Genomic DNA, 26,502 nt, shown 5'->3' on the forward strand with positions numbered 1-26,502 from the left:
CATCTCGAATAATAATATGAGCAAGCAGCATATACTCATAAGCGATCAGAAATGTCAAAGAAAACATTTATATGTAAAAGAGAAACGCTTTGTTGTTCAAGAGATGTATCATAATAAATTAGATCGGGCGGCGAATTGGTATGTTACGTTTATCGCATTTATTCAATAAAAATCTCATGCCTCAATGTTTGACTATGTAATATTAGGTATTTCGAATATGATTTGATTTTTATGGCTTCAACAACACTTTTTGAAGTGAAAACTTCTTTAGCGGCGTTGGGTATAAAATCTTTAAAACTCGCGTCAGGACACGTGACCTGATCGAAAAAGCGTAAGACGGATGGATATCAAACATGCTCAACGTTAATAATCAAGTTATTTATTTCAATCTATACTAGTATTATAAAGCTGAAGAGTTTGTTTGTTTGTGAGTTTGAACGCGCTAATCTCAGGTTTGTATTGGTCCGATTTGAAAAATTCTTTCGGTGTTAAAGATAGCCTATATTTATCGAGGAAGGCTATAGGCCCATAGGGTATATATCATCACGCTAAGACCAACAGGAGCGGAGCAATGCGGGTGAAACCGCGAGGCACAGCTAAGCTAAGTTAAAAACAAAAAGAAGGGAAGGAAGATTAAAATAAAAATTATTTGTCGACATACACCGGTGCATCTAAACATAACTTATATTGGACATTCACAGTACCTAACATATACAATATACATATTATATTGATTTTTAAAAAATGTACTTATGTATTTATTGGTAGTACACCTGCAATTTATAGACTCGTAGACAATAATATAGTCTCGCTTGTTATAATGTACCTGAATTATATTTCATTTATTTCTGACTGATAGCAGTTTCAGTCTATTATAATAAACATTGTTAACCCAAACAAAGGAATACTAAATAAAAGAAATAGATATGTATAAAAGTGGAAAAGGTATCGTATTTATATTATTTGACAATTCTAAGAAATCATTAACAGGTGTTCGTGTCATAGATATGTTTATGTTGTTCTCATTTCTCTGTCTCGTTATGATTGACTAAATGTAGCAAATAATGTGAATTGTTTTAAAAAAGAGCATGCAAAGGATATTATGTAACCGCTCACAGCAGTAAACGTGACCAGAAAAACTTTGTCATTGTGAGGACATTATCCATGTAGTTTAATAAAGTTTGTTTGCAGGTAGAAAAGTTGCGAATTACATGGATCTTTGACGTCACTTATGAATGTCATATTTTTAAACAGGGCATCGTTAAAAACTTTTACCTCAGTCTCGGTTTGCCTTAGGTAGCTAATTATATCATGTTTTCATATAAAGCGCCAAATATCAATTTGCCTGAAGTCTATAGTTTACAAATTTTATGTATAAAACGCTTCAATGAGGTAGGTAGGTATGCTTTCCAAATAAAATTTTCATAGATTAAGAAATTTACATATCTATTATAATTAAAAATTTAAATCAATAGTAAATAATTTCTGACATAATAATCATTACAATATACATATTTAGTACGCCATACTCTGATTGCTACCACGAGTTTCCTTAAGATTAAAGGTACATAAATAACTTGCGTGCAAGTAATAATCGTAATAGTAAAAGTTTACGTTTATAGTTTTACGTTAACGGCAGTTTGATTCATTTTCTTGTTCTTGTTGGTCTAAAATATATTTCCAAAGTAACTATATACCTATTTTGATCACGAAGCACGAATGTTCGTTTTCGGATGTATATCACGAATTGATTAATATATAGGTCATTAGTGAACCCTTCTCCTAGGTGATCTGAGGGCTTAGTTAGGACAGCTGAACGCAGATGGATGGGTAAAGTTAAACAGTGGTCTTATTTCGTCTCGATGGATGGATGGAGCTATTTAAATGTCGACTTCTTATCCTACATAGGAACTGGTATTCATCAGCAGTAAACTGGTGGTGGTATCAATGTTAAAAAAAAGTTATGACGATTCAAAAGTGCTTTTAGAACAAGGCTAATTGAATAAATAAATGTTTGAGTTTGAATTTTGAGTTAATCCACCATTTTTATTACGAATATCGAAAAAAAACATTACTGTACTTACAATAATGAAATGTTCCAATAATATGGAAAAAAAGAAAATGGAGTAAAATCACTTATATTAATCTTAATACGCCCTGATTATCACTTAGTTTTCCTCCTTGTTTTGAACGTTTTGAATAACAACGACTACCCGCAGCATTATATTATACTACTCTTTGACAGCAACACGGAACAGTGAAGAAAGAAAATGGCCGCTGATTACAACAGCCGCGCTCGTCTCACTTAGCTTTGTTACGTAGACAGAGAAACCAACTGTCTACGCTTTGTTAAATCTGTCGTATATTTTTTTAAATATTCAATTGTCCATAATGTTTCATATCTTTTTTAAATGTGTACAACTTATAATTAAAAAAATAAAAATATTTTTCAGATTCTTATACTTACATAATGCCACCTAGTAATTTAAACAATTAACTTAGGATCTTAATAATTCTGTCACTTCATATATTATCACATAGAAAATAAATTAATTTCCAAATTGCTAAAACTTTATATTTAAATTTTTGCCAATAAATTTAACTTATCTGTGGTGACAACGTGCCACACACAGATCTACTAGATCTGTGGTGCCACATCTTATCTGTATTGGTATGCCGTATGTCTCGCCGTATGTGGTATGGACCAATGAGCAGCTCGGAATCCCTGGCGGCAAACGAATTATAAAAAAAATAAAATTAGAAATTGGAACGGGTGGAACAAGCCTCGCCAAGAGATGTCGTGGGATTGATTAGATTGTGATATTGATTAAAAGAATTTTAAAACTATAGTTAATATTATTTTTATTTAGAAAATGTTTAAAATGCACGTGTGTTTTATGTGTATTATCATAATGAATCATAGCGCCGAAGTCCCTACGTTAAATTTTTCATGGAGAATTCGAAAGTGAAGGTATGTTTTTCTGCGGTTTTAAATGTTATTTGTAAACGTTTTTATTTTGAAGCCTTTTATTGTAACAATAATTTTAAAACTTAATCTATGAATATTTAAAACATGTTATTTTTAATAATAGATGTGTACCTTTCTATCAGATTTTCTGTCCGTGGATTTCCCACTTGGGTGAGATAAAATGTTGTCATATGATCAAATAGAGTACCTATTACCTAACCAATATTTTATTCGAATTTGGAAACAAGCGCTCAATATAATACAATATCCTGTAAATTACAATAATGTATAAATATGGAGTCCATTTCTAGATTGGCGGAGTTGTAGCAAGTTTGGTGTAGTTCCGTGTAATCAGGGAATTCGGAATGTTGACCGCAGGGCTCGGCGGTATTGTTTCTCGGGCCACAGATAATATAATACTCGTGCAAACAAACTTTGGGCGGGAAAACGCTGATTTTGTTAACGCCGCGGCCGTTCCTTATGAGCAAAGAATATACTACTCTCTAACGAGAGTATTGATTGCTTATGAGGGTTTTTTTTGTATGAACCGTTCGTTGTATGTTTGCATAGGATTAGAAACATCCAATAATATTATGTTAACCGTAGTTGAGTAGACGTTGGTATGGTAGGTATATATGGTAGGTATATCAACATTGGTGCGCATATACTGCAATACGCATTGGTGCGCATATATTGCAATACGCATTGGTGCGCATATATTGCAATGCGCATATAGGTATGCAATGTATTATTGCATATTATTTGCAAATTAACTTTTACAGTTGCATATAAAAACATTATTAGGTACTAGGGGCCATATACCTAACCAAAAATAATTCCATATAAATTGTGATCATTATGACAAAAAATAGTCTATAATATATGGCTTTAGTAAACATTCCAATTTGCGTTATTACGAAGATATTAAGAAGCAATCTTGTTTTTAACAAGAGTAAACAAACGAATTTATTTACTTTACAAAGTAAAAAAAAAAATGAGTTCGACATTCTGCTTCCAAATTCCAATAAACATGAAATATCAAAATATTGGCTGTCATTCTTATCTTTAAATACGAGATAAACTATTGGTTGCAAAAACATTTACATGATTCTGTTCTGAATAATTGAGCACGAAAAGGTTTATGGCTTGTATTTGTCAATATAGTAATGCAATACTATGATTGCAAGGCTATAGAAAGATAAATAAAAAAATTATATTAAAAAAAATGTACGTAAGCATTTATTTTGTATAGATGTATGTTTTTGGTTTTGAGAATTAAAGCATATGGCGGACGTGTTTTTAATTTGTGTCATTGATTGGTTGTCTACAGAAGCAGTAGGTGATTATCTCCAATTTGGCAAAACCAGAACCTAATCGTTTCAACATACATACGTACGCTGCCACGAAATTAGTAATCGTGCAAAACCACTTCAAACGCGGTTCTATTTCCTAATGGGGATTAGTAGGAAACCGCAGGCAAAAGCAAGAATTTGTATATCTCATGTCTTAATACATACGCCAAGTATCACTTCCAAATATCATCAAAATCGTTCTAGTAGTATTTATATGAAATAGTAACAAACATAACATTACATACATAGCATCACAAACTTTCGCATTTATAACATTAGTAGGATATTGTGTCACGTTATTAATATGAGCAAACATGTCGGCAGCGTGACGAACATCTTCCTGGTGAACCTGTCGGTGGCGGACCTGCTGGTGACGCTGTTCTGCATGCCCGTGCAGATCTCCAAGTCGGTGACGCTGCTCTGGTACTTCGGGGAGGTCATGTGCAAGACGGTCAACTTTCTGCAAGGTGAGGAAGGAATTGTGTGTATCAATGAGTGTACTAGTGTAGGGCAGTATCAATACTGGGGAAATTGCAAGTTCTAATTGATATTTAAGACGTTCTTATAATTTGTATTGTGATTGGATTTTATAAATGGGCTAAAGAGGTAAGAAAAAATCAATTTTGATCGGTTCAGCAGCTTTTGTGTGAACAAACAAATAAACATACAAGCATTCCCATTTATAATATTAATATGATTTATTTCTCCATAATGCTTTTATTTATTCTAAAGAAAGTAAATTTACATAAGTTGTAAGATGGTGGCACAGTGGAACATACTCGTAGAATGGCTTTCTTTTTGAAGTTATCTAAAAAACTATTATAAATGTATAAATAGATAGGATTCAAAATTTCATACATTAATTGGCCCATTTAAGAGGAATTATGCGAGCACGTGAGGTTTCGTTGACAATAGAACATCCTAGTATTGTTCACAGTAATAAATGTATGGATGCTTGTCACAATATAGCTTGGTAACAGAACTGTTATTGACAAATGCTACATGTATGTAATAAGTATCTAACCGTCAAAACCATGACTACCACAAACAAAAAGTTAAAATACCTATACATAAAATTTTCAAAATAATAAACGATAGGATAGGAATTTAGATGTATTCAGCAGTAATTTCGAACGATTTCAACCTATAAGTTAGAATTCTAAGTATTCCACGAATGGTGTAGACCCAAAATTTGTTTATTAAATTACTTCATAAAAGTTTCGAATTATAAATGATTTTTCCCAAATGTTTTAATTAACCATCTCGCCAATATTTAATTCCGACCACTGGATCATAAAAACTCCAATCAAATATTTGACTTCCAAGTAATTTGAAATGAAACAGACACCAATGACCTTTGGAAAATATTTCTGGCCGGAGAAGTAAACGAGTTAGCGCCAAAACAGGAGTTGTAAAGAATTGGGTATTTGAATAAAAACAATTTTTTGCGCTAAATGGAAAGATTATATATTAGTTTTATAACAAAACCATTTTTTCAAATTTTTTTTTGCAATAATTCAAAAGTTATTTCAAAATAAAAATTAGTCTTTGAATCCAGTACCGAAAACATACCGACGACTCCCGAAGCGTCATCCGAACGCGTGTGACGTCATAATGTTAGTTTTCACTTATTGCAGTTGATAGAAAAACGAATACAACTATAACATTTTGACGTCACATCTATCGTGACCAGTCATGGCGCGTTTATAGTCACGTGACTTTAATTTAAATTTCATCAATCTTTAATTGCTTATAATTAATTGAAAAATATTTTTTTTGAGTTTTTTGCATTAAATATCAATATTATTAATAATAAAGTTTTAAAATACATAAAAAAAATCAATATTTTTTTATTATTCAAATACTCAATTGTTAAACTGTCGCGTTCACAGTCAAATATATATTTTACCATAGTTTCCCATTTTTTGACCTTTTGCTTGCGAGTAATGAAATTATTGTTAATTTGCTTTTTGTTATTCTCAGAAAGATTTATTTCTAGCGAGTGTGATATTTGGCGTAATCATATATTATGTATAGATCTGTGAAAGATAAAATAGCCGTACTATTTGGTGAAACAGTTATAATGTATTTATAGTGAACTTAACGCGATGAGAGGCGATAAATTGATACAATCTCATGTTCGTAAAGCAATTAATGTCGGTTTTAACGGTTTTTATAGTTATCATCGATATTCATGTCAACGTTATATTTCATAGTTATTTTTTGATTGAGGTCAAAGCGAACTATTTCGTCCCATCCAATTTGTATATAGACTTTAGAATTCCGTAAAAACCCGCCGAATAAATTGGGTGAGCGGGTAACAGATCAAAGACTAAGTTTTCTTGTGGAAAAAGGTGGCACTTAAAGTAATCCTTGTAAATATAAAGTATTTTTATTTACACTTTTTCTCCTACATTCAATAAGGGAAACTATTAAAATATTTTGGCCGCCTAAAGTGGATTTCGGATTGCGAAGAAAAGTAATAGAAATACGCATAACAAATTTAAATTTCTTTTTTGCAATATATATTTTCAAACTCACAATCATGCACACTATTCATCAGTTTTGATTTTTATTATTTAACTCATTATTTCTGGCATGATATTGCTAATTGTTATTTTTATTGACTGTTCTATTTCGAGACTTTTCCGCGAAATCACCCGACCCTTACCCAACCTATCAAATATACGAAGTACCTACAATCAAGACGCGGCATACGCCAACATCATTGCACTAAAAAACAGCGTAATTAATACATATATATGTACGATTCATAAAATCAGTATATTATTATTAGTCTGTGATAAAATATAATGCTAACACAATAAAGCACTAAGAAAAAAATTGTAGTTAAATTTTTAATGGTTATTTAAATATTGATATAACTGCAAACTTATAGCTCTACATGCTAATAAGCTTTATTTATTTGTATACCTACTTACTAACGCATGATCACCAATACAGTTGTTCTCTCTTTCACTCTCACGCACGAGACATAATACATATCTCACTCATGTACTTCGTAATAACAACTGCCGATTAAAATATAAAAAGAACGTCCAGCCACGACGCTGAATGGTGCGTGACCAAGTGAAACTCGGGCACTTAGCTGAGTTTTTTCTTGCCAAAATAGAGAGCGGGTAACGTATCTAGCTTTTTTATATATCATAGCCTACAATGGAAAATTTTGCTTATTATAATCGCAATATGCTGAAAATAGATACATATATTTAAATTGTTCAATTTCCACAAATAATAAATAAAAAAACCGGCCACGTGCGAGTCGGACTCGCGCACCGAGGGTTCCGTAAAATTTAAGGTATTCGGAATTTTTCCTTTATGTGTGCTATAAAACGTTGCTTCATGCCAAATTTCAAGATTCTAGGTCGACTGGAAGTACCCTTTAGGTTTTGATTCCCTTGCGAGTGTCGAAAATTTGCGGCATAAACCGCTGTATCTTTTGATTGCGTTGGCTTAGAAGTTTGATTTTTTCACAGCTTCAAGGGACAGTAGACCTGAGTAATTGATATAAATTTCAGCTTCATACCTCCACGCGTTCCTGAGAAAAAGGGTCTTGACAGACGGACGGACGGACAACAAAGTGATCCTATAAGGGTTCCGTTTTTTCCTTTTGAGGTACGGAACCCTAAAAATGATCATCATCATCATCATGCTCAGTTTTTTGATCAGGAAAATTAAGGAAATCGTGGAGGAAACAAAATTAACGATGTACTGAACCAGATTCATTATAAAGGTTGTGATAATGACTAAAAAAATTTTGCTAATTTCCAAATCACGAGATAAATTGCTTTTTAATTGCAAATATTGAACAAAAAAAAAAACCTCATGAATTTTGAATTTTAATCTTTTATAATTTTTTAATATTCCTACCTTCAATTACCTACCACAGCTGTGTAACTGTAATTTCAAGATTTCGACTTAATTAAAAAATTACACCGTGAATGTAATGTTACATGTTAAATAATAAACGTGGTTCAGGCGTGGCGGTGTCGTCGAGCGTGTTCACGATAACGGCGATGTCGGTGGACCGGTACCTGGCCATCACGCAGTCGCTGCGCGCGCCGTGGCTGCCGTCGCGGCGCGGCGCCGTGGCGCTGCTGGCGGCGCTGTGGCTCGTGGCGCTGGCCGTGTTCGCGCCGCTGCTGGCCGTCGCCGCCGTGCAGCGCGAGCGCGTGCCCGTGCTGAGAGCCACGCCCAACGGCTCGGTGAGTGCGTGCTGCTATCCCATCCAGCTCAACCCATTCAAATATCGCCGCTTTCCTCGGCCCAGCCACGTCCGCACGTTAGGTTCTATCTCGCGAGATTAGCTGTAAGTAAAATATATGTACTAAATAAAATATAATATGTCAAAAAAATACTTATATATAGTTTAATAGATTATGTAGATTGTAAGTATATTCACTAAGAATAGTTGTATGCCCATACCAACTGGTATGGGCATACAAATAAATTAATAAAAACTACATAATATTAATTATTACTTCTAATCAGTTGGATGACAACATCTGAAGCTGGATAAACCGTCATATAATAAGAAAATAATTTAATCTTTATGTTGTTCTAATAAACTAAAGACCCAGACGAGAGCTTGTATCAAGTTAACCTTCGATTTAAAAGTCGTCATTGTTCGGACAGCTAAGTGAATAGCAACTGTCTCGCTTTTATTGTCACTAATTTACTATTGGACTCAGCTTGAAAGGGAATTTGTCTAGCTCTTAGTGTTTGTTGATTCTATTATAGGTCACAACTCACAAAAAATTTTGATTCATTTCAAATTAAATTAAATAAAAAAATAAAGCACAAATCGGCGCCATAACAGATATCACAGTTAGGAGTCAAATATTTGTAAACATAAATCAAAGTAATTTATAGAATTTGTATAGTCAAATTTCAAACTTAATTAATAGGTCCGTAATTTTAAATATTTAATTAAATTGTACAGAGGTCCTTCAGATAAGTGGACGCTTTGGATTTATTAACTTAGCTTGATAAATTGCTTTTACTTATTTTTAAACTTGTTAATACAAATTTCTACGGATACAAATGAGATAAGTTCTCGAATCAGTTCTGTGAATAGTATTTACTTAGAGAACAAGTTTAAAAGGTTATTGTTACGCTTAAAGTACAGATTAAGTTTTTCAGGAAGTAAAAAGTAATTTAGTGTAGTTTGAATAAGAAAGTTGTTTCGTTCCAAAGCGACGTTTTGGGATAGATCATTATTACATACTGTGTCACTCATTTTTAGTCGATATTTTTGAAATTAAACTACTTCGTTTCTACTTTGCTTAATAAAGCAAATAGATATATTGTGATCGTTAAGCATATTTGACTCGAACGTATGGAAGCCCTACACATAGAAAATCTGTAACAGCCTGACAACTTGACAATTGTCAAGAATACCTATCCATACTAATATTATAAATGCGAAAGTAACTCTGTCTGTCTGTCTGTTACTCAATCACGCCTAAACTACTGAACCAATTTGTATGAAATTTGGTATGGATATATTTTGATACCCGAGAAAGGACATAGGCTGACTTTTATTGCGAAATATGTACCACGGGCAAAGCCGGGGCGGACCTCTAGTTACCTATATATACGAAAATAATTTAAAGAACCATTATTCTTTTGTTCCTTATAAAAGTATATTTCAAAATACTGTGTTACTTATGCATTAAAATGTAATAAAACTGTTAGCTTACATCTTAGTGCTAGGAAATGCTGACCTTTTCGTGAATATAGAAAGCTTTTTAAAGATCGTCGTTCTTCTTCGTTGCTAATCGTGTAGACATCTAATTAATTATAGCTTAATAGCATAAGAGTACTGTCGTTAGTATTTTGTATCACGAGACTATAAGTCTATATATATAGCACTATATAGTCTATAACTGGAATAAGGAATAACAAGAAGGAACACACGATAACACAGGATATTTTAGATTACATTGCTCTTTACAAAGGCATAATTTCGTTCAACTTTATTTTATTTAAATATTAAACGATGATTTGTAATAATTACAAAAATCTGAAAAAACTCTTGCGTAGACTTGAAATCAGAAAGAACTCGGCGCCTTCTCTTTCACTTAAAATTATTGTCGCGTTTAGATCTGAATATAAAAGAGGTTGATTAAATTAATTCTCTAAACGAATCGATACTGTTACCACAGATTTAACTAAATAGTCACTTCTTTAGTTCGATAGCAATTCAAAAAACTGTTACCCGACCTGTTACTGATATTATATGCAAAATTTTCAAAGTAAATCATTCTGTCAATTAATGTCAATTAACAATAAAAGGTCATTGACCTAGTCTTAGTTGGACCGCAATAAATGGGTTCATAATATTATGAATGGAATGAGTAAAAAAAGGAAATTAAGTATCCTAGCGCAATTCTGAATTTCATTGTGGCATTTATGAGTTGCCCGGAGATTTTAAAGCAATTTATAATTGAGACTGTCCGTTAATTAATTTATATCAATTTAAAATAGAATTCAATGAACGATTTTATAGCTAGTTCGAGTTCATTTGCTTTCAATTTCATATTTGCAATTGGTCGCAAACATTTTTAGGATTTATTATTATTTTTTGTAGTTTATAGTTTAAGTATTTTATGTGAATTAGATCATATAATATATTACATTAGCTAATTTATGATTTAATGTATTTTATATTATGTTGGTGAGATTCAAGTATATTATAAAGAAAAAGTAAACAGAGCATCTGGTAATAATAAGAATATAATCCCCATAGCGCAGATAAATAAAGGAATTGAACCCCACATATTCAGTACCGTAATAAATGCCTATGTCAGTCTCTGAGGTCCTAAAATAATGTATAGAGCGATTTAGCCCATTCTCCATACTCCGAATTCTAAGAATACATTTATGTGAAATAATGTTTTTGTTCGTATTTGTAGTCACTATTTTTTCAGTTGGGAATAATATTATGAGGTCCTAGAAAACTGGATTGAATTAAGTTTTTAGTAGTTTAAACTTTATTAAATCCACATAATATAATAATAATTGATATGCTTACAACGTATACAACGTAACATAATATGTTCAATCTAAAGTTACAATAATTCCATTGTACATAAGACAATCTAGAGCCCACGCGTAGATTAAGTCACAAATTGTAACGTTTGATATCCGATCCATAAGGGTACAAGGTACAAACTACACAATACGAATATTCAGAGGTCGTAACATGAACTTCAAACCCTATAATATACACATACCTATATAGGTATAAATTAGAAACAAAAGGGTTGAAGATAAATTCGCGTCAATGTACTATTTTGAACTTTATTAGTATTTAGGATTATTGTCTCGCACGATATTATTTCATTTTATTTTTAAGTTGTTATGCCAATTGGTCTTTACTAGATTTTAGAAGTTCAAAAACAACAATGACATGAAAAGTTTATATTTTATACAACAATATTGTTTATATATTGTTGTATAAAATATAAACTTATATATAAATCTCTTGTCACAATGTTTGTCCTCAATGGACTCCTAAACCACTTAACCGATTTATAATAAAATTCACACACCATGTGTAGTTCGATCCAACTTGAGAGATAGGATAGTTTAAACATGTAGGTACCACGGGCGAAACCCGGGCGGACATCTAGTAGTATATACTCTACAGAATAAAATAGATTACACATTCAACATGACAAGCTTCTGATGAAATTTCCCGCCGTAGCTGTTAGAGTATGTATAAAATGAACGATTTCATTCCACACATAAAGTAATGAGAATATGATCTGTATGATGAATGTGTAATAAGGTTAGGTTCATTTTTAAATGGCGTTGCGATCCCAAAAGCTCCCTCTGCCTATTAGTTAAAAGAGTAAACCGTTCGCTTTTGATTAACGTTTTTAATGATGAATCATGTCACGTCAGTTTACAGCAAATAAGATTTATTTTCGTAACTCACGTCAGTTATGCAGTAATGAGACAACTCTCGGTTAAAATTAGATCATTATTTGTAACTCGAGTGCTATTTAAACAAGGCAATTGTAATAAAATTCATTAGAAAGTTAAAATGTAACTTTGTATATTTATAATGAAATTAGTTTGACGCTAGGGGCTTTCTGATTCAAATTTAAATTATTAACAAGTGAATATCGCTACTGGAGAACATTAATTTATTAAAATTTATGATGTTTATTAATATGACACTGTTCAGTTCAGGGTTCTTGCGTGATTTAATGATATTTACCAAACTTATAATGAAGTTAATTTTCGAGCACAACAAGTTTGTCTCTACTATAACTGTTAGTGAAGTTGTCTTGACCTTGAACTTCAGTTTTGTGACCCCGTTCTGTAAAACTTTATTTTATCAAATGTTGTCGAAGTGAAGCATTCTAAGTTATCTATTTATCTATAATTTTTTCACAAAAAGATCTAAAAATAAATAAAAATAATACGCATAAATTTTTTAATTCTATTTTGATAGATATCTCGTTTATTACCTCTGACTTTAAAATCAAATCGATGTTCATCATGAAACGCAGTAGTATGGATGATAGAGGTGACTTTTGTACGCAAAACATTTTTTTGTATAGAGTTAACAATGATCATCTTGAAACTTGGGCGTTTTTATGGAAAATGTGTTTTAAAAGAACGGAGTAATATATATTCATTTCGAGATCGTGTTTCATTCGAACGAAGAACTCTTAAGCCATAAAAAATATGCGGTAAATAGAAAACTCGAATACTTAAATATGAGAAATTGCTTCTCTTGAGATAGAAATTTTGTAGATTAAAACTTACGTTTCGAAATTTTACTGAATATTAAAGTATATAAGTAAAAACATTGAATACCTGTTATATTCATATATCAAAGGGTTCAACGACCATTTGTAAGTAAAAAATACGTATAAAATGTAAATTACAATTACATTTTATGTCAAAGGTTCGAATAGCATTTGTATAGAAGCAATCAATATTAGGAAAATGAAGGTATAATTACGGTTCCAAGCTTGCTATAATAACTTTTGGAACCCTTTTTTGTAAGTAAAAGGTGAGGTTAAATATATTGTTCTTTTTATCTTTATATTTGATGGCAGTGGGTCACAAGGGTCTCATCAATCATAATCAGTGCGTTGTGCTTCTTTATCTGCTGTAAATGTTTTGAGTAATATCGCGAAATTTGGTGTAAAATTTTCTAACTCGAAATCAATTAAAGATTAAAACGTTGCCCTTCTAAATCAAATCATTTCCGATTTTCAGACTTTATATTTTTTTAGAAGGAAACGGAAATTATGCAACAGAGACAATTCGTCGTGCGTAACACTAATTTTAATAAAATGTTTCTAGAAATTAAAAATGATATTGTCCCTGAAGAGATACTCAACTAAAATGTATTTTGTATCTTGAAATACTAGGTAATTTATTAGCAAGAATGTAGAAATAATGTAGACTACAATATAATGTTGAGATGAAACTCACCCGCTCGTCTAGTTTAACTAGATTTATTATAGCATGATTTCGCATTTCATAAGAAAATGTGACATTTTTCTCTTATTTCTTTCCTTAAATATAATATTCTATTATAACAGTAAGTTTAAAAAAATCCTTAAGATTTCAAAGAAGAGAAAACTGAGAACAGACAGACAGTACTTTCCTAAAGTTATAACAAAAATATCTTAAAAACAAATGCAGAGTACTCAGGGTATAGATATGTTACTGTTAATACGAATTAGTTAGTGAAGATGTGTCCAACTGTTAGCTCGGCAAACAGGCAAACCTCGTGAGCACGTGTTTGCGTTGGAATCAACTCGATTGCATTCTGAGCTAATTAATCATGCGACTTTGTGCCTAGAGATTATCTAATTATACCTACTTATACGTTCATGCGAAAATAAATCTATCTCTTACGTTTTTACGTAACAAATTTGAATGATCTATAAATAATGGACCCTTGTAAAAGAACATTAACCTTTTGCCTTTGTGAAAATAGTTTAGATAGGAAGGCTATCGTATGATAATGTTGCCGTGGGCGATGATACAAGAAAATTTGTTCTTTTATTTCCAATTTCGCAAAAATTCCAAATTCTTCAAATAAGAAAGATTTCAATAAACACAGTAAGAACATACTGTTTAGACTGTAATAAAACAAGTTTCACAGGCCGATATTATATCTTAGTAAGTGTAGGAGCAATCTCTGTATGGGCGGCGAGTGTTTACTTCAAAATTCAAATATTTTCAAGATTTTTAAAGTGTTCCCGATTTTGATATATTTACATCATACATTGTATTTTTCTTTTCTTTTACAACTCTCATCTTTTGAAAAGGATTTCTTTTTAATATATCAAAATATGGTTTATTTAAAAATGTATTTGTGTATAGAATATCTGTTTACATTTAAATATTGAAAGATGGTGGTTCATCTAGAAAGGATATCTCTGAATTTATGTAGAAATACATTAAATGGCGACGTTTGACATATATTACTTCGTACTATGTTATGAATTCGAGGTAAATACAGAGATTATTTGCTAGAAACATTATAATGTGCAACTATGGAATAATCCATACTAATATACTAATAATATTATAAATGCGAAAGTAACTCTGTCTGTCTGTCAATCACGCCTAAACTACTGAACCAATTTGCATGAAATTTGGTGTGGAGATATTTTGATACCCGAGAAAGGACATAGGCTACTTTTTGTTGCGAAATATGTACCACGGGCGAAGCCGGGGCTGACCGCTAGTTTGATATAAATGACTGACCGGATACGCACATTACTGATTCTGCTTATTTTTGACCATTGTAAATTATGATTATAGGTACCTTAGATTACAAAATAAATAGGTACCTAAGCATATTTTGACATACGCCTTTTGCAATAAGATTTTTTTATTGACATTTTTATTTATTTTTTTAGTTTTATACTTGTAGTAAATTTGCACGGAACTAACATCGTCTAGAAGGTTGGCTCTATTTTCTGTTGCGTAGTCAATATGTACAACAAACTTATCAAACTGCTTATTACTTTAGGTACTTTCGAAGCTCAACTCAAGTGCCCTAGAAAATCGTTCACTCGAAATAATTGAATGAAACGAATAAAATTCAAGTGACAATCAGAATTTGTGTATCAATTCGTGCGCAAAATATCCATTCTTTAAAAGTAGGCAGTGACATGGATGAATTCTACACATACCCGTGGCCCTGTCGCGGCTTGACGGAACACAGTGGGGTTTTGGTCGGTAGGAATCCGACATAACCCACGGCCTCTTCCCCGGAGGCCGTGGGTATCTATGCAAGATTTCCCCACTAAAAAAAAAAAAAAAAAAGGCAGTGACATGGAAACTTCCCAGCCTTAAAGCCCGCACAGAATGAAGCCTAGATCATTTATCGTCTGAGATTTTTTACAATCAATTTAAACAAAAATTTATTCAGTATTGATAAAATAAATCTATATCCAGAAATTTACATACCAGGTATGTATATTTTGTCCAGTTCATATTAGTTCTGTAATATGTCGCTAGTTGGTTATAATTAGCTTTTTAATCGAATTTAAATAATAAGAAGACGTAGCTCTACTTAACCGTACATATTTTTCTTTAGACTCTAGTGTTCTTTTTGTAAAGATTATATCAATCACAGCAACCAGTATAACTTTTGTCGCAACGTGACCACTTGTGAAGTTGGAGTTTTATGTTGAAAGTTCCATGTCATCCAGTACCTACTGGTATAAAGTTTAATGACAAAAAATGTAACGTTATAGCCGAGCCTTTGACCTCGATAAAAGCCACGTTGAGTGAAGCTTAAGTAGTTTAGCGAGAAAATATGTCCTTACATTGTGAACATTTGTGCTGTTTGGTATTTTTTTTGTCGATTCAAATGTTTTTTTTCTTAACACAGTAAGTGTCAACTTGTAATAATGGATATATGTAATGCTACGAGTTATTTTTTTCATCATGCAATATTTAACGAGAATTATTGTAATCATCATAAATACCGATAGTCAGTTCCCTATTTCAATTTAATATCAACTTATACTGAAATGTGTGCTATAATCTAATTTTTATTGTAGATGTTTCATATTTTAATTTCATAAATGCCAATGTCATACATGATTACGTCTTCAGTCGCTTCATACTATTATTAGTTTAATAGATGATACACTAGTACTACTATAAAACGACCATAAAACGATCCATTACAATGATATAACAGAGTTAACATCCACTGTGTTGTATTTTATGTTATTTCGAAGTTGTTAAGGAAGCAAGGAAGCGCGTAATAACAATCTGTAGCTCAAAGTTTGTGCTGAGTTCTAATTGTATAATCGTGTATCGCCAACTGAAAACGGCTTCCAAAACTCCCTGTTGGGACCCGTTTTCAGTTGCCGAATGCTAGATCTAGTTGTAAATCGGACGATTTATTGTTAGTGGATTTGAATTGATTCTCTTTGTGTTTTGACGGTAAATAACTATAAGAAGTCAGCGTACACTCTGTATAACCACAGATATGGATCGAGTAAACACGTATCAAAGAGTTAATATTTTAAAGCTGCGGTTTGTATGTGTATATGTAATCCAAAGTTTACTTTGAACTGCCAGAATATCATGGTAAGTTATTGCGAAGGATTACTAAGATGTTAGTTAGTGAAAATAACATTTTTTATTCGAATCGCATGGCATGAAGTACATAAAGTTAAACAAGAACACGAAGTGAATACTACGTTTACAATTTCCTATAAGCCCGTGAAATTTTTCTAGAACACATTTTGTTTTTCGTGCTGTGAATAAAATTTAAATAAAAAGAATAAGTAAGGTGAGATGTAGCCTCGTAACGATAAACGACATAGCTATGTGGATTAAATGTCTTTCATTAAGATAAGACGGCATTACGGGCCATTCGAATGAATTTTATTTGGGACTGATTGTTCGTCGCCATTTTCTCACTGCAGTATTTAGCAAAAAATATTGTATTTCAATGTTTGACAAGTCTCATCCAAATTTCTTTAGCTGCTTCGACGTTGTTAAGAAATATAATATTATACCTAGAGACATTTCTGTACTGATATAATCGATGGATAATAATTGGATACGTAAGTAAGAAGTTAATATCTAGGTTAGCGAGCTTATATTACCTATATTCGATAACATGTTTAAACAATATTCACGAATTCAGATTTTACTGAAATAAGGTGTTAAAATAGTTCCGTATTTTTGCTACAATTGTAATATTTGAAGAGATATGAATGATAAGTATTTCCGCACACAGAACATGTGTGCGATAAACAATAGGATTTAGGAAATCCGCGGCGCGATGCCCGCTGCTAATGAACGACAAACACGTTGCCCAGTGATGGCTTATTGTGACTGGCTGAGTTATCGCAGCACGACTTATTGGACAGTACAGATTTAATAGGCATTCAGCGCAGATATTCTAGTTTCGTTGTAAAAAAGCAATGAATATATTAGTCTTTTAGCGGTATTTGGACCCTCGTATACTTTAACGATTGCCAATAAGATTACGGCCACATTACGACTTAGGACTTAACGTTTCTATTTCAACGTTTTTAGCAAAGTTCCACTTATTTACGTTTCTTAGAAATAAGTAACCACCGTAATATTTACGTAGTAACTAAATATTTAAAAATCTGTGGTAATATTAACAAAATTAATAACGTTTACAAAATACAATCGTGGTTTTGTTTATGGTTACTATTTCAACTCTATCACTTGAGTCTGAATGTTTTTGATAAATGCTTGATCCACACTTACAAGTTTCTTCGCAGGTTTAGAAAAACAAAGTTGCTTGTCACTAACTGTTCCTTAGTACTAAAACTAGCTAAAGAGCAGTACCAACATAAGTTCACGTTTTGCTAAACTTTTCCAATTAGAGTCGGTTGAAGAAAGAGCAAGCTTCATTGTTTACGTTCGAACTAATGGACTGAAATGCACTTTTGATAAATGAACGAAGTTGGATATCTTAGTCATGCTTTTTTGTAACTGATAACGGTTCATTAACGTTATCACTTACAGAAAAAAAATGATTTTAATTTATATAATTTATGCACAAGACCGTGACGAATTATTTTTTTTTATCATTAAATTTTTATTTGAAATACATTTTATAAATAGAAATCGTTGAAATCAATTTTATTTAAGCTACAGATAATTTAATGATTATCTGTAAAATTATTATTGGGTATAGAAGTAAGATTATCGCCGCGATAGAGGTTTTATTTTTCATCGGTCTAAAGTGATTAGGTGCTATGTATATATTTATAGTATACAAGCGTATTTGATACATTATCTTATATTTATTAGAATAATCAAAAAGATACTACTACTACTACTACTACTACTTAGAGTGTTTAAATTAAATTTGCCTTAACCTGACAATTCGCATTTATATAATTAAATTAGTACGACGACAAGCTTATGGACCTTTGATGAGGAGCAATAAATATTTGTGATTGTATTGTCTACGGTTGCTACGAGGTTGCTACGCCGTAGCGTTCGAACAAAGGGGATTATGGCCCAATGATATTATTTATTACTAATTCCGATATGAAACATTGAACAAATATAATTCAATAGATACAATTGATGGCTTTGTATTATTTAATATATTTTCGTAATTTCCGCTCTCATTGATGCATAATATAAAGCGTTTGGGGACTGTGGTTATTTGAATATTTGATTTAGCAATAGGAACTTTTAATTTCGTAATTATTTTCCCTTATTCAAAATAATGTATTATACTGCCAATTGTTTAAAAGTGTAACACATGTGAAACTGTGGGTAAATAAACCAAAAATATATAAAAATAGGTCCAAAATAAATAGAGATATTAAAATCTAAATAAAATATCGTCTTTAACACGTTTACTTACAAAATAATGAAGAAACAATTTTTAGAATTTGATATTCACATATGTACCAGCTAATAATATATACTTGACGTTCGTTTCAGGTGTGGGTCGAGAGGAGTGTGGAGTTTTGTACGGAGAAGTGGCCCGACTCTATTAGGAAGGAGTTATACGGGACCTTTAGCTTCATTATCGTGTATGCGGTACCAGGTAATAAGTTCATTAAAATAACTAGCTGTGCCCCGCGGTTTTATCTGCTTTACTCAGCTCCTATTGGTCTTAGCGTGAAGATAAGAAGATTTTGTCTTCCATGATAATTTAAATGGGCTATCTAACGCTGAAAGAATTTTTTAAATATGTAGTTAGTAGTTTCTGAGTTTAGCGCGTTCAAACAAATGAACAATCTCTTTAGCTTGATAATATTACTGTTAATTGAGCAGTATATTAATTTTCTTTATAAGGGACAAAGGAAATTCCATATTATTATGTGCGGCACGCGTTATGTGGGGCAGTTTATCAAATCAGGAGATTTAGGTGACATGGGTTATATTTTAGCATTAAGTACATTATTTTCTTCTTCCTTGCTTTTCTGCTAAGTATGGAGGTACAAGGTGGTCGGGTACCTACATTCTGTATACATAGGTATACATGAAAAATCAGATTTTCCTTAAAGTTTTATGAAACGGAAAAATAATATTTTCCACCGATATGTTCATAATTTTATGTTAGTGAACTTAGCAGATCATTTTTAGCAGATCAAAAAAAAATGTGAGTTCTTATCGCGTGCAGTTGAGTTCTACAGTTCCTGATACTTTTTAGAAATACTCGCGTAAAATGAAACACTAGAAAATTTATTTATGTCATATTTCATCACGCCGTAGCACCATGCCGTAGCAGCATGCCGTAGCAGCATGCCGTAGCATCACGCCGTAGCATCATGCCGTAGCATCATGCCGTAGCATCATGCCGTAGCATCATGCCGTAGCATCACGCCGAAGCATCACGCCGTAGCATTACGCCGTAGCATCACGCCGTAGCATCACGCCATAGCATCACGCCGTAGTATCATGCCGTAGCATCACGCCGTAGCATCATGCCATAGCATCATGCCGTAGCATCACGCCGTAGCATCATGCCGTAGCATCACATCGTAGCATCACACCGTAGCATCATGCCGTAGCACATGCCGTAGCATTACGCCGTAGCATCACAGCGTAGCATCACGCCGTAGCATCACGTCGTAGCATCACGTCGTAGCATCACGTCGTAGCATTACGTCTTAGCATCACGTTAAGCCGGGTCCAGGTCGGGTTTTTCAAATGTCGTTTGTTAAGGTAAAAACGCCAGAACTATTTCTAAAAAGTATCAGGAACTGTAGAACTCAACTGCACGCGATAAGAACTCACATTTTTTTTTTGATCTGCTAAAAATGATCTGCTACGGGAAGTTGGCAGATCATTTTTTCAAATGTCGTTTTTTAAGGTAAAAACGCCAGAACTATTTCTAAAAAGTATCAGGAACTGTAGAACTCAACTGCACGCGATAAGAACTCACATTTTTTTTTTGAACTGCTAAAAATGATCTGCTAAGTTCACTAACATCATAATTTTCGCTTCATTTTGTTTGCTTCTAGGTTCTATTACTAGGTCTCAGTTTAAAACAATTGTATTTGAATGCAGAATCTTAGTTAGTTAAGGAAATAAAAAGGATGTATTTTAAAGCCTTACAATTACTTTTTCTTAATTGGAACATTTTTTATCAAGCTTTACAGGCTCTACTTTTAATTAAATCAGAGATGAGAGTAAAGAAGATCGTTCATTATTTGAATCATGTTTGAATCATAATTTTTATTACGTTTTTATTATATTAATGGTCGTATACTCATATTCCCAAGTATGCGTTTCATACGTGAAAGTTAAAACATTTCCTGTACACTTTTGAATAAAACTATTTATAAATATAAATTAAATTTATTTAATGATTCGCTACTGTTCATATTCTGTTTACAGTGGTCATGTCGTGGCTATATCGTAGCTTTGCTCATTTCATGAAACGATTGAATGTCTATTGGCCGCATCATGATGTGGTTTGAGCAGATCAATGATAAGAAATGGCCTACGATATGGCCACGACAGTCACACGTAGATCGAACAATATTCCACATGTGTTTCGTTCGAACTATTGTCCAGTTCGTATCGTATATAATGTGTTGTGGTGTAGTGTAGCGGTGTGTGTGTGTGCGCAGGGTGCGTGGTGGTGGTGTCGTACGCGCTGATGGGGCGGCGGCTCTGCTCCGTGCGGCCGCCCTGCGACCTCGCCGACGGCGGCGCCGCCTCGCACCAGGTATACACGTCTACTACGCGATACAACTAATAGGATCTAATCTTAAGATGTAAACTGTTTTAAAAGAGTAACTACGGAGTTTCTTGACAGTCTCGGTAAGAACTGCTTTCCGAACAGGTGGTAAATCAGTATTTTTCTGCAATAAAGTGTAGTTGAATATTATATCAATGTTGATCGTATCAGCGCAAACGTCGACTGATATTTAACAATAATGGTCTTTTATTTATCAACAGTAGCATTCGTTTTCTCACTTTGATCGCATTATAGATTGTAAAGTTTCTGTATTGATTTCCGTGTAAATTTTTTTGATGTAACGAGAGTAAAATTGAAAAATTGTTTACCAATTGAGGTGTTATTTTCCAGTTCATAATCACGATTATTTTAGAGCATTGGCACAAAAAAATCGTCTAGTTCAGTCGAAGATGTCTGGTGGAAAATTTATATGACGAGTTAACATAAAAACAAGTTGAGAGCTATATTTTATTACATAAAAGAAAATAAAAATTTAATTTAGGTAATTCTAACAAATTTTTGAAATTTTATGTATAAAGTATTATACCAACCGACGCAATGTTAAAGTTTGATTTCACGTTTCTTATAGCTATTTTCATATAGGTACATATATTATGACATTTTAAATTCTGCTAATCAGTCAAGGAGTTAACGGTCTCGGCAGTACTAAAATAGTTTGTTATTTCAGCTTGCAAATGGTTAGTTTTTGTTATTAAACAGGAGTCATAACATATTATTATACCATTATATTATATTCTAAGGTATAAGTTTAGGTGACTTTGAGTGTAATGCAAATGAGATTCCAAATAAATAATAGGCCATCAAAGGTACAAGTAATTATGACAATATCGCCGTGTTAGCGAACCTTGCCTCTTACTGACTCACCGATAGTTGCCAACTTTGTGGCTTACTTCATGAATATTTAACGACAGTTCAACTCTCTAAGGAACCACTCGCTATTCGACTTTTAACCGAGTCACTGATTTCATTTCAAACTTTATGACTTGTGTTTGACGGGTAATTGAAATAGCGTTACTTATGAATTGGAAATGAAATGTTTAACTTCTGTTTATATTACTTACCTGTTAAAAATAAAATTACCTGTTGTTGTTCAATTGTATTAGATATTCAAAATTAACATTCAAATGTGATATGATTATTTAAATCAAACAAAAATATATGAAATTAAACTAAATTGCAATAAAAAAGTTTTTTGAATCAGGAATTTCGTCAAATAAAATAAGTAAGAATGTGATATAAAATTTACAAATAGAGGACTAATAAACAGTATCTACTTAATCGACACAATGTGGGTGGGATAATCGTGGTGTGAAATTGTTCATGCTCGCTTGACTATAAATAATAGTACTTTTAGGCTTAGATTTCTTCAAGAGGAAAGTCACTAAATTTTATATTTTTCAATATGTGGGGTTTTGAATTCAAATAACAAGCATCTCGCTAATATAATTTTGTTTACATTAACGGATTTCATACACCATTTTCTATACTTCTCTATATAAACCTGTCCGAAAAATGATTTGTTAGTTCACTTACCTTCACACTTCTTTATAAATTGTTTGGTCAGTGGTTTTCGCAAAAAAAAAAATATAATCCACACACATTTACGAGTAGAAAAATTATTTTAGCTGCATCCTTTACGATCCTTTATTTTCTTTTTTAACAATGAAATTTAATTTTCACTGTTAAAAAAGAATATATGACCTCACATTATTGGATTTCTTTGAATTCCGCACGTTTGAAACTTTAAAAGGTTAAAAAGTGCAGTTTCTCAAGATATCGTTAAGGGTCTAGATAATTATGCGAGAAATCGTTCATCATAAAATTTAAGAAAAAGCTTTCACGGCTTAATTCCAGATTTCATTTGAATAAATTTTCTTAAAGATCGTAAGCGTGAGGCTAAGGTAAACTTTTGGATAAAGGAATGGGGAATAATGTTTATATTTTAAAATTGTATATCTACCCTTGGTTGAAATTTAGAGGTCCAGTTTAAAAAAAAATATATACCTATCAATTATCAAATCATAAAATTATTTTTTTCTTCGTACTAAATATTCGTATATTTTGTAAAGCGAGCCATGAAAAGAATACATATACAATGGGCAAGAATTCTTCCTTCAGACAAATATACTCTCAAAATTGGAGTGGGATGATAGTTTGTTGTAACAATATTTTCGTATCGGTCAGAAGCGCATTGCAGTATCTACTCTCTCGTATTTAGTCTGCAACTGTTACATAATACATTTTACAATCACTACACTTCAATCATCGATAAGGCTTCTTACACATGAGCATAACGTCGTATTTTTAACTTATCGGATAAACTATAACATGAGTTAACAAAGTGAATTATTACCGTAAGTATGCATACAGAATTCTAGTGCCACCAGATGGTGGGACAAATACCTGTTGTTGACGTCATACATTATAAAAGTGCACATCGAAAGGGGTTTGAATTGTTTTTAATTGTATCTATATTGTAGGAGTTTTTTTTGTATATTTGGCTTCACAGACCCCCTAAATTACGTATGTTTACGTTCAAGGTTTCTATTGACTATAATTTAATTTTAAATAGGCCACTTTTTCAACAACTTTTAAGGTTACAAACATTTTGTCGATTTTTCACGCGCTATTTATATGTATTTTATCCTTCCCCAATAACTTTCCCACTTCTAACATTCATGAAAATAGTTTCTGACAAAGCGTAGACACGTAATTTTGCATTTGTAATATCAGCAAGCCTCTCCGTTTACAAGTTATCCTGTGGCTTCTTGACATATTCAATTGATGAGCTTTTCTCTGTAAAAAGGAAATTATACAATTGTATGATAATACAAAAGAGGAATATTAATTGTACTTTTTAACAATAACGAGCTGTGAACAGAGCTTTTTGCATCGGAATATATTTTTCATCAAGCGGCCATGTTTTTACATTTCGTCTGGCCACAGGGGAAGAGAAAGCTTATTATTATTTTATTGCGTCGAATTGAGCGTAGTCGATACTTCTATGCCTACTGCTGTATACCCATAAGATATAAAACCTACCGCCTGATAGAAATAATGCTATCTCAAGTGTGTTTGAGCATAATTGTTTTGTGATGTTTTATCTTTATAAATATAAATTTATAAAGAACAGAAAAAAATCGATCACGAGGCGGAACTCGAACCCGCATCCTTTCACGCCAATCCGTTTTATTTTTGTTATAAAATTTTAGTAATAGTCGTCGATTCGACTACGAGTGTACGACTATGACTCTGTTCCTTCGCTGAGTCTATAAAACATTGTTGGACGTGTGCCGCGTGTGTGTTGTGGTGTGCAGCGGCTGCGGCTGGTGCGCGAGCGCAAGCGCGTGGCGCTGATCCTGCTGCTGCTGGCGGTGCTGTTCGCGCTGTGCTGGCTGCCGTACCACATCCTGCAGCTGCTGCTGGACGTGGCGGCCGTGCGCCCCGACCGCGTCGCGCCCTTCCTGCCCTACGCGCTGCTCGCCGGTCTGTGCACACGTACACTTTGCAACTTATTATATGAGTTACACAGTATGGAAATTTTCTATGGGCCCTGGAGGGAAAGTACGAAATACTGGAGGTAGCAAATTTTGCTGATAGGGAATTTTTATTTATTTTTAAAAAGAAATGGAACTGCATTCAAAAATTTTCGAAAATTCATTTGCTGTAATTAACAATTAACTATTTTAAACATTGTTTGAGTCGATTTTAAGAATAAAATAACAAATTTCAATTTTTTCATTTTTAGTTAGTTCGATTCCCGGTCGAAGTAAGTGAATTTTCGAAAATCTTTGGATGCAGTTCTATTTATTTTTAGGAATGTTTCCTTACAGCAAATTTCGCTGTCTTCAGTATTTCAAATACTTTCTCTCCGGGGTCCATGATCTCATGAACATATTGGTGAACTCGAGATTGTTAATGATTTCCGTCGCTCGATGTAGAAGAGGGAAGATTTATTAAATTAAATTTAATCTACCAAAGATTGTTGATGATATATAATAATTTCATTATCTTATTACCGTGATTAAGATAGTCAGGATTCAATATTTTTCTAATTTTGTATAAGATAAAGTTAAATAAGTTTATCCTATCATTAAAATGGGTTTATTATTTTTTTTCCTACACTGGTCAGGTCACGCGAACTCGGCCATCAACCCGCTAGTGTACTGCCTGATGACGCGCAACTTCCGCCGCTCGCTGCGCAAGCTGCTCTGCGCCGACGGTAACGCTCACTCTACTACTCACTTCCACGTAAGTCCACACTTTATGCTCTTTTGGTTTACATGCACTTGTTTATTTTCATTTTATTTATTTGCTTTGTCATGGTTATTGTTCTGATTTCAGTATTTTGCTGTCATTTGTTTGTAAATATATTTTTGCTTTTTGTATGTGTAGTTTCATGTTTCATCATCAATTTGGTTGTTTTATTAAAAGCCATTCGTTGAGATTTGAAAAAAATAGAAACAACCGGTCAAGGGAATGTCCGATTTGCACCAACCGGTTTTTTTGTAATATATTGTAACTTTAAATGTATGTATGTATTTGTTGTGTGCAGGGCGTGCAGCGCGCGTGTAACAACACGTGGAGCGCGCGCACGACGCTGACGGGCCGCTCGCGCTCGTCCCGCTCACCCCACTCGTCCCGCTCCACGCGCTCCGCTCGCGCGCGCCAGCCCGACTACCTCTAAGGGCGAGGCCACAACACTGCGTCGCGGCGTCGCGTCGTAAAAATCTACGACGGGGTGCGCTTATAAATTCGTGTGAATATAATTTTTAAAAGTCTGCGGCGTCGTAGATTTTTACGACGCGACGCCGCAACGCAGTGTTGTGGCCTCGCCCTAACTGCGGCGCATGCGACAAAGCTGCGTGTAACACGTGGAGCGCACACTTGCGTAGCGTGTGGATGTGGAGTGCTAAAGATATATTGTGTATAGATAT

At 33.1% G+C, this 26,502-nt stretch overlaps 1 protein-coding gene across 1 annotated transcript in view; it reads left to right on the forward strand.

Annotated features, from left to right (window-relative positions):
• The window catches only part of LOC149904300 (QRFP-like peptide receptor), a 60,616-nt gene extending 34,364 nt beyond the window's left edge, over nt 1–26,252 (forward strand). Inside the window, exons 2-8 of the mRNA XM_090107022.1 lie at nt 4,645–4,787; nt 8,320–8,546; nt 19,294–19,399; nt 21,435–21,532; nt 24,883–25,051; nt 25,698–25,816; nt 26,121–26,252. Coding sequence (XP_089963148.1) covers nt 4,645–4,787; nt 8,320–8,546; nt 19,294–19,399; nt 21,435–21,532; nt 24,883–25,051; nt 25,698–25,816; nt 26,121–26,252 — 994 coding nt within the window. The remainder of the gene's footprint in view (nt 1–4,644; nt 4,788–8,319; nt 8,547–19,293; nt 19,400–21,434; nt 21,533–24,882; nt 25,052–25,697; nt 25,817–26,120) is intronic.
• Nucleotides 26,253–26,502: the final 250 nt, after the last annotated feature.

Source organism: Colias eurytheme, chromosome 11 (assembly GCF_061535395.1).
Source record: "Colias eurytheme isolate Ceu_HAF_F1 chromosome 11, ilColEury1 Martin Lab GWU primary, whole genome shotgun sequence".
In the NCBI taxonomy this organism is placed as follows: Eukaryota; Metazoa; Arthropoda; class Insecta; order Lepidoptera; family Pieridae; genus Colias; species Colias eurytheme.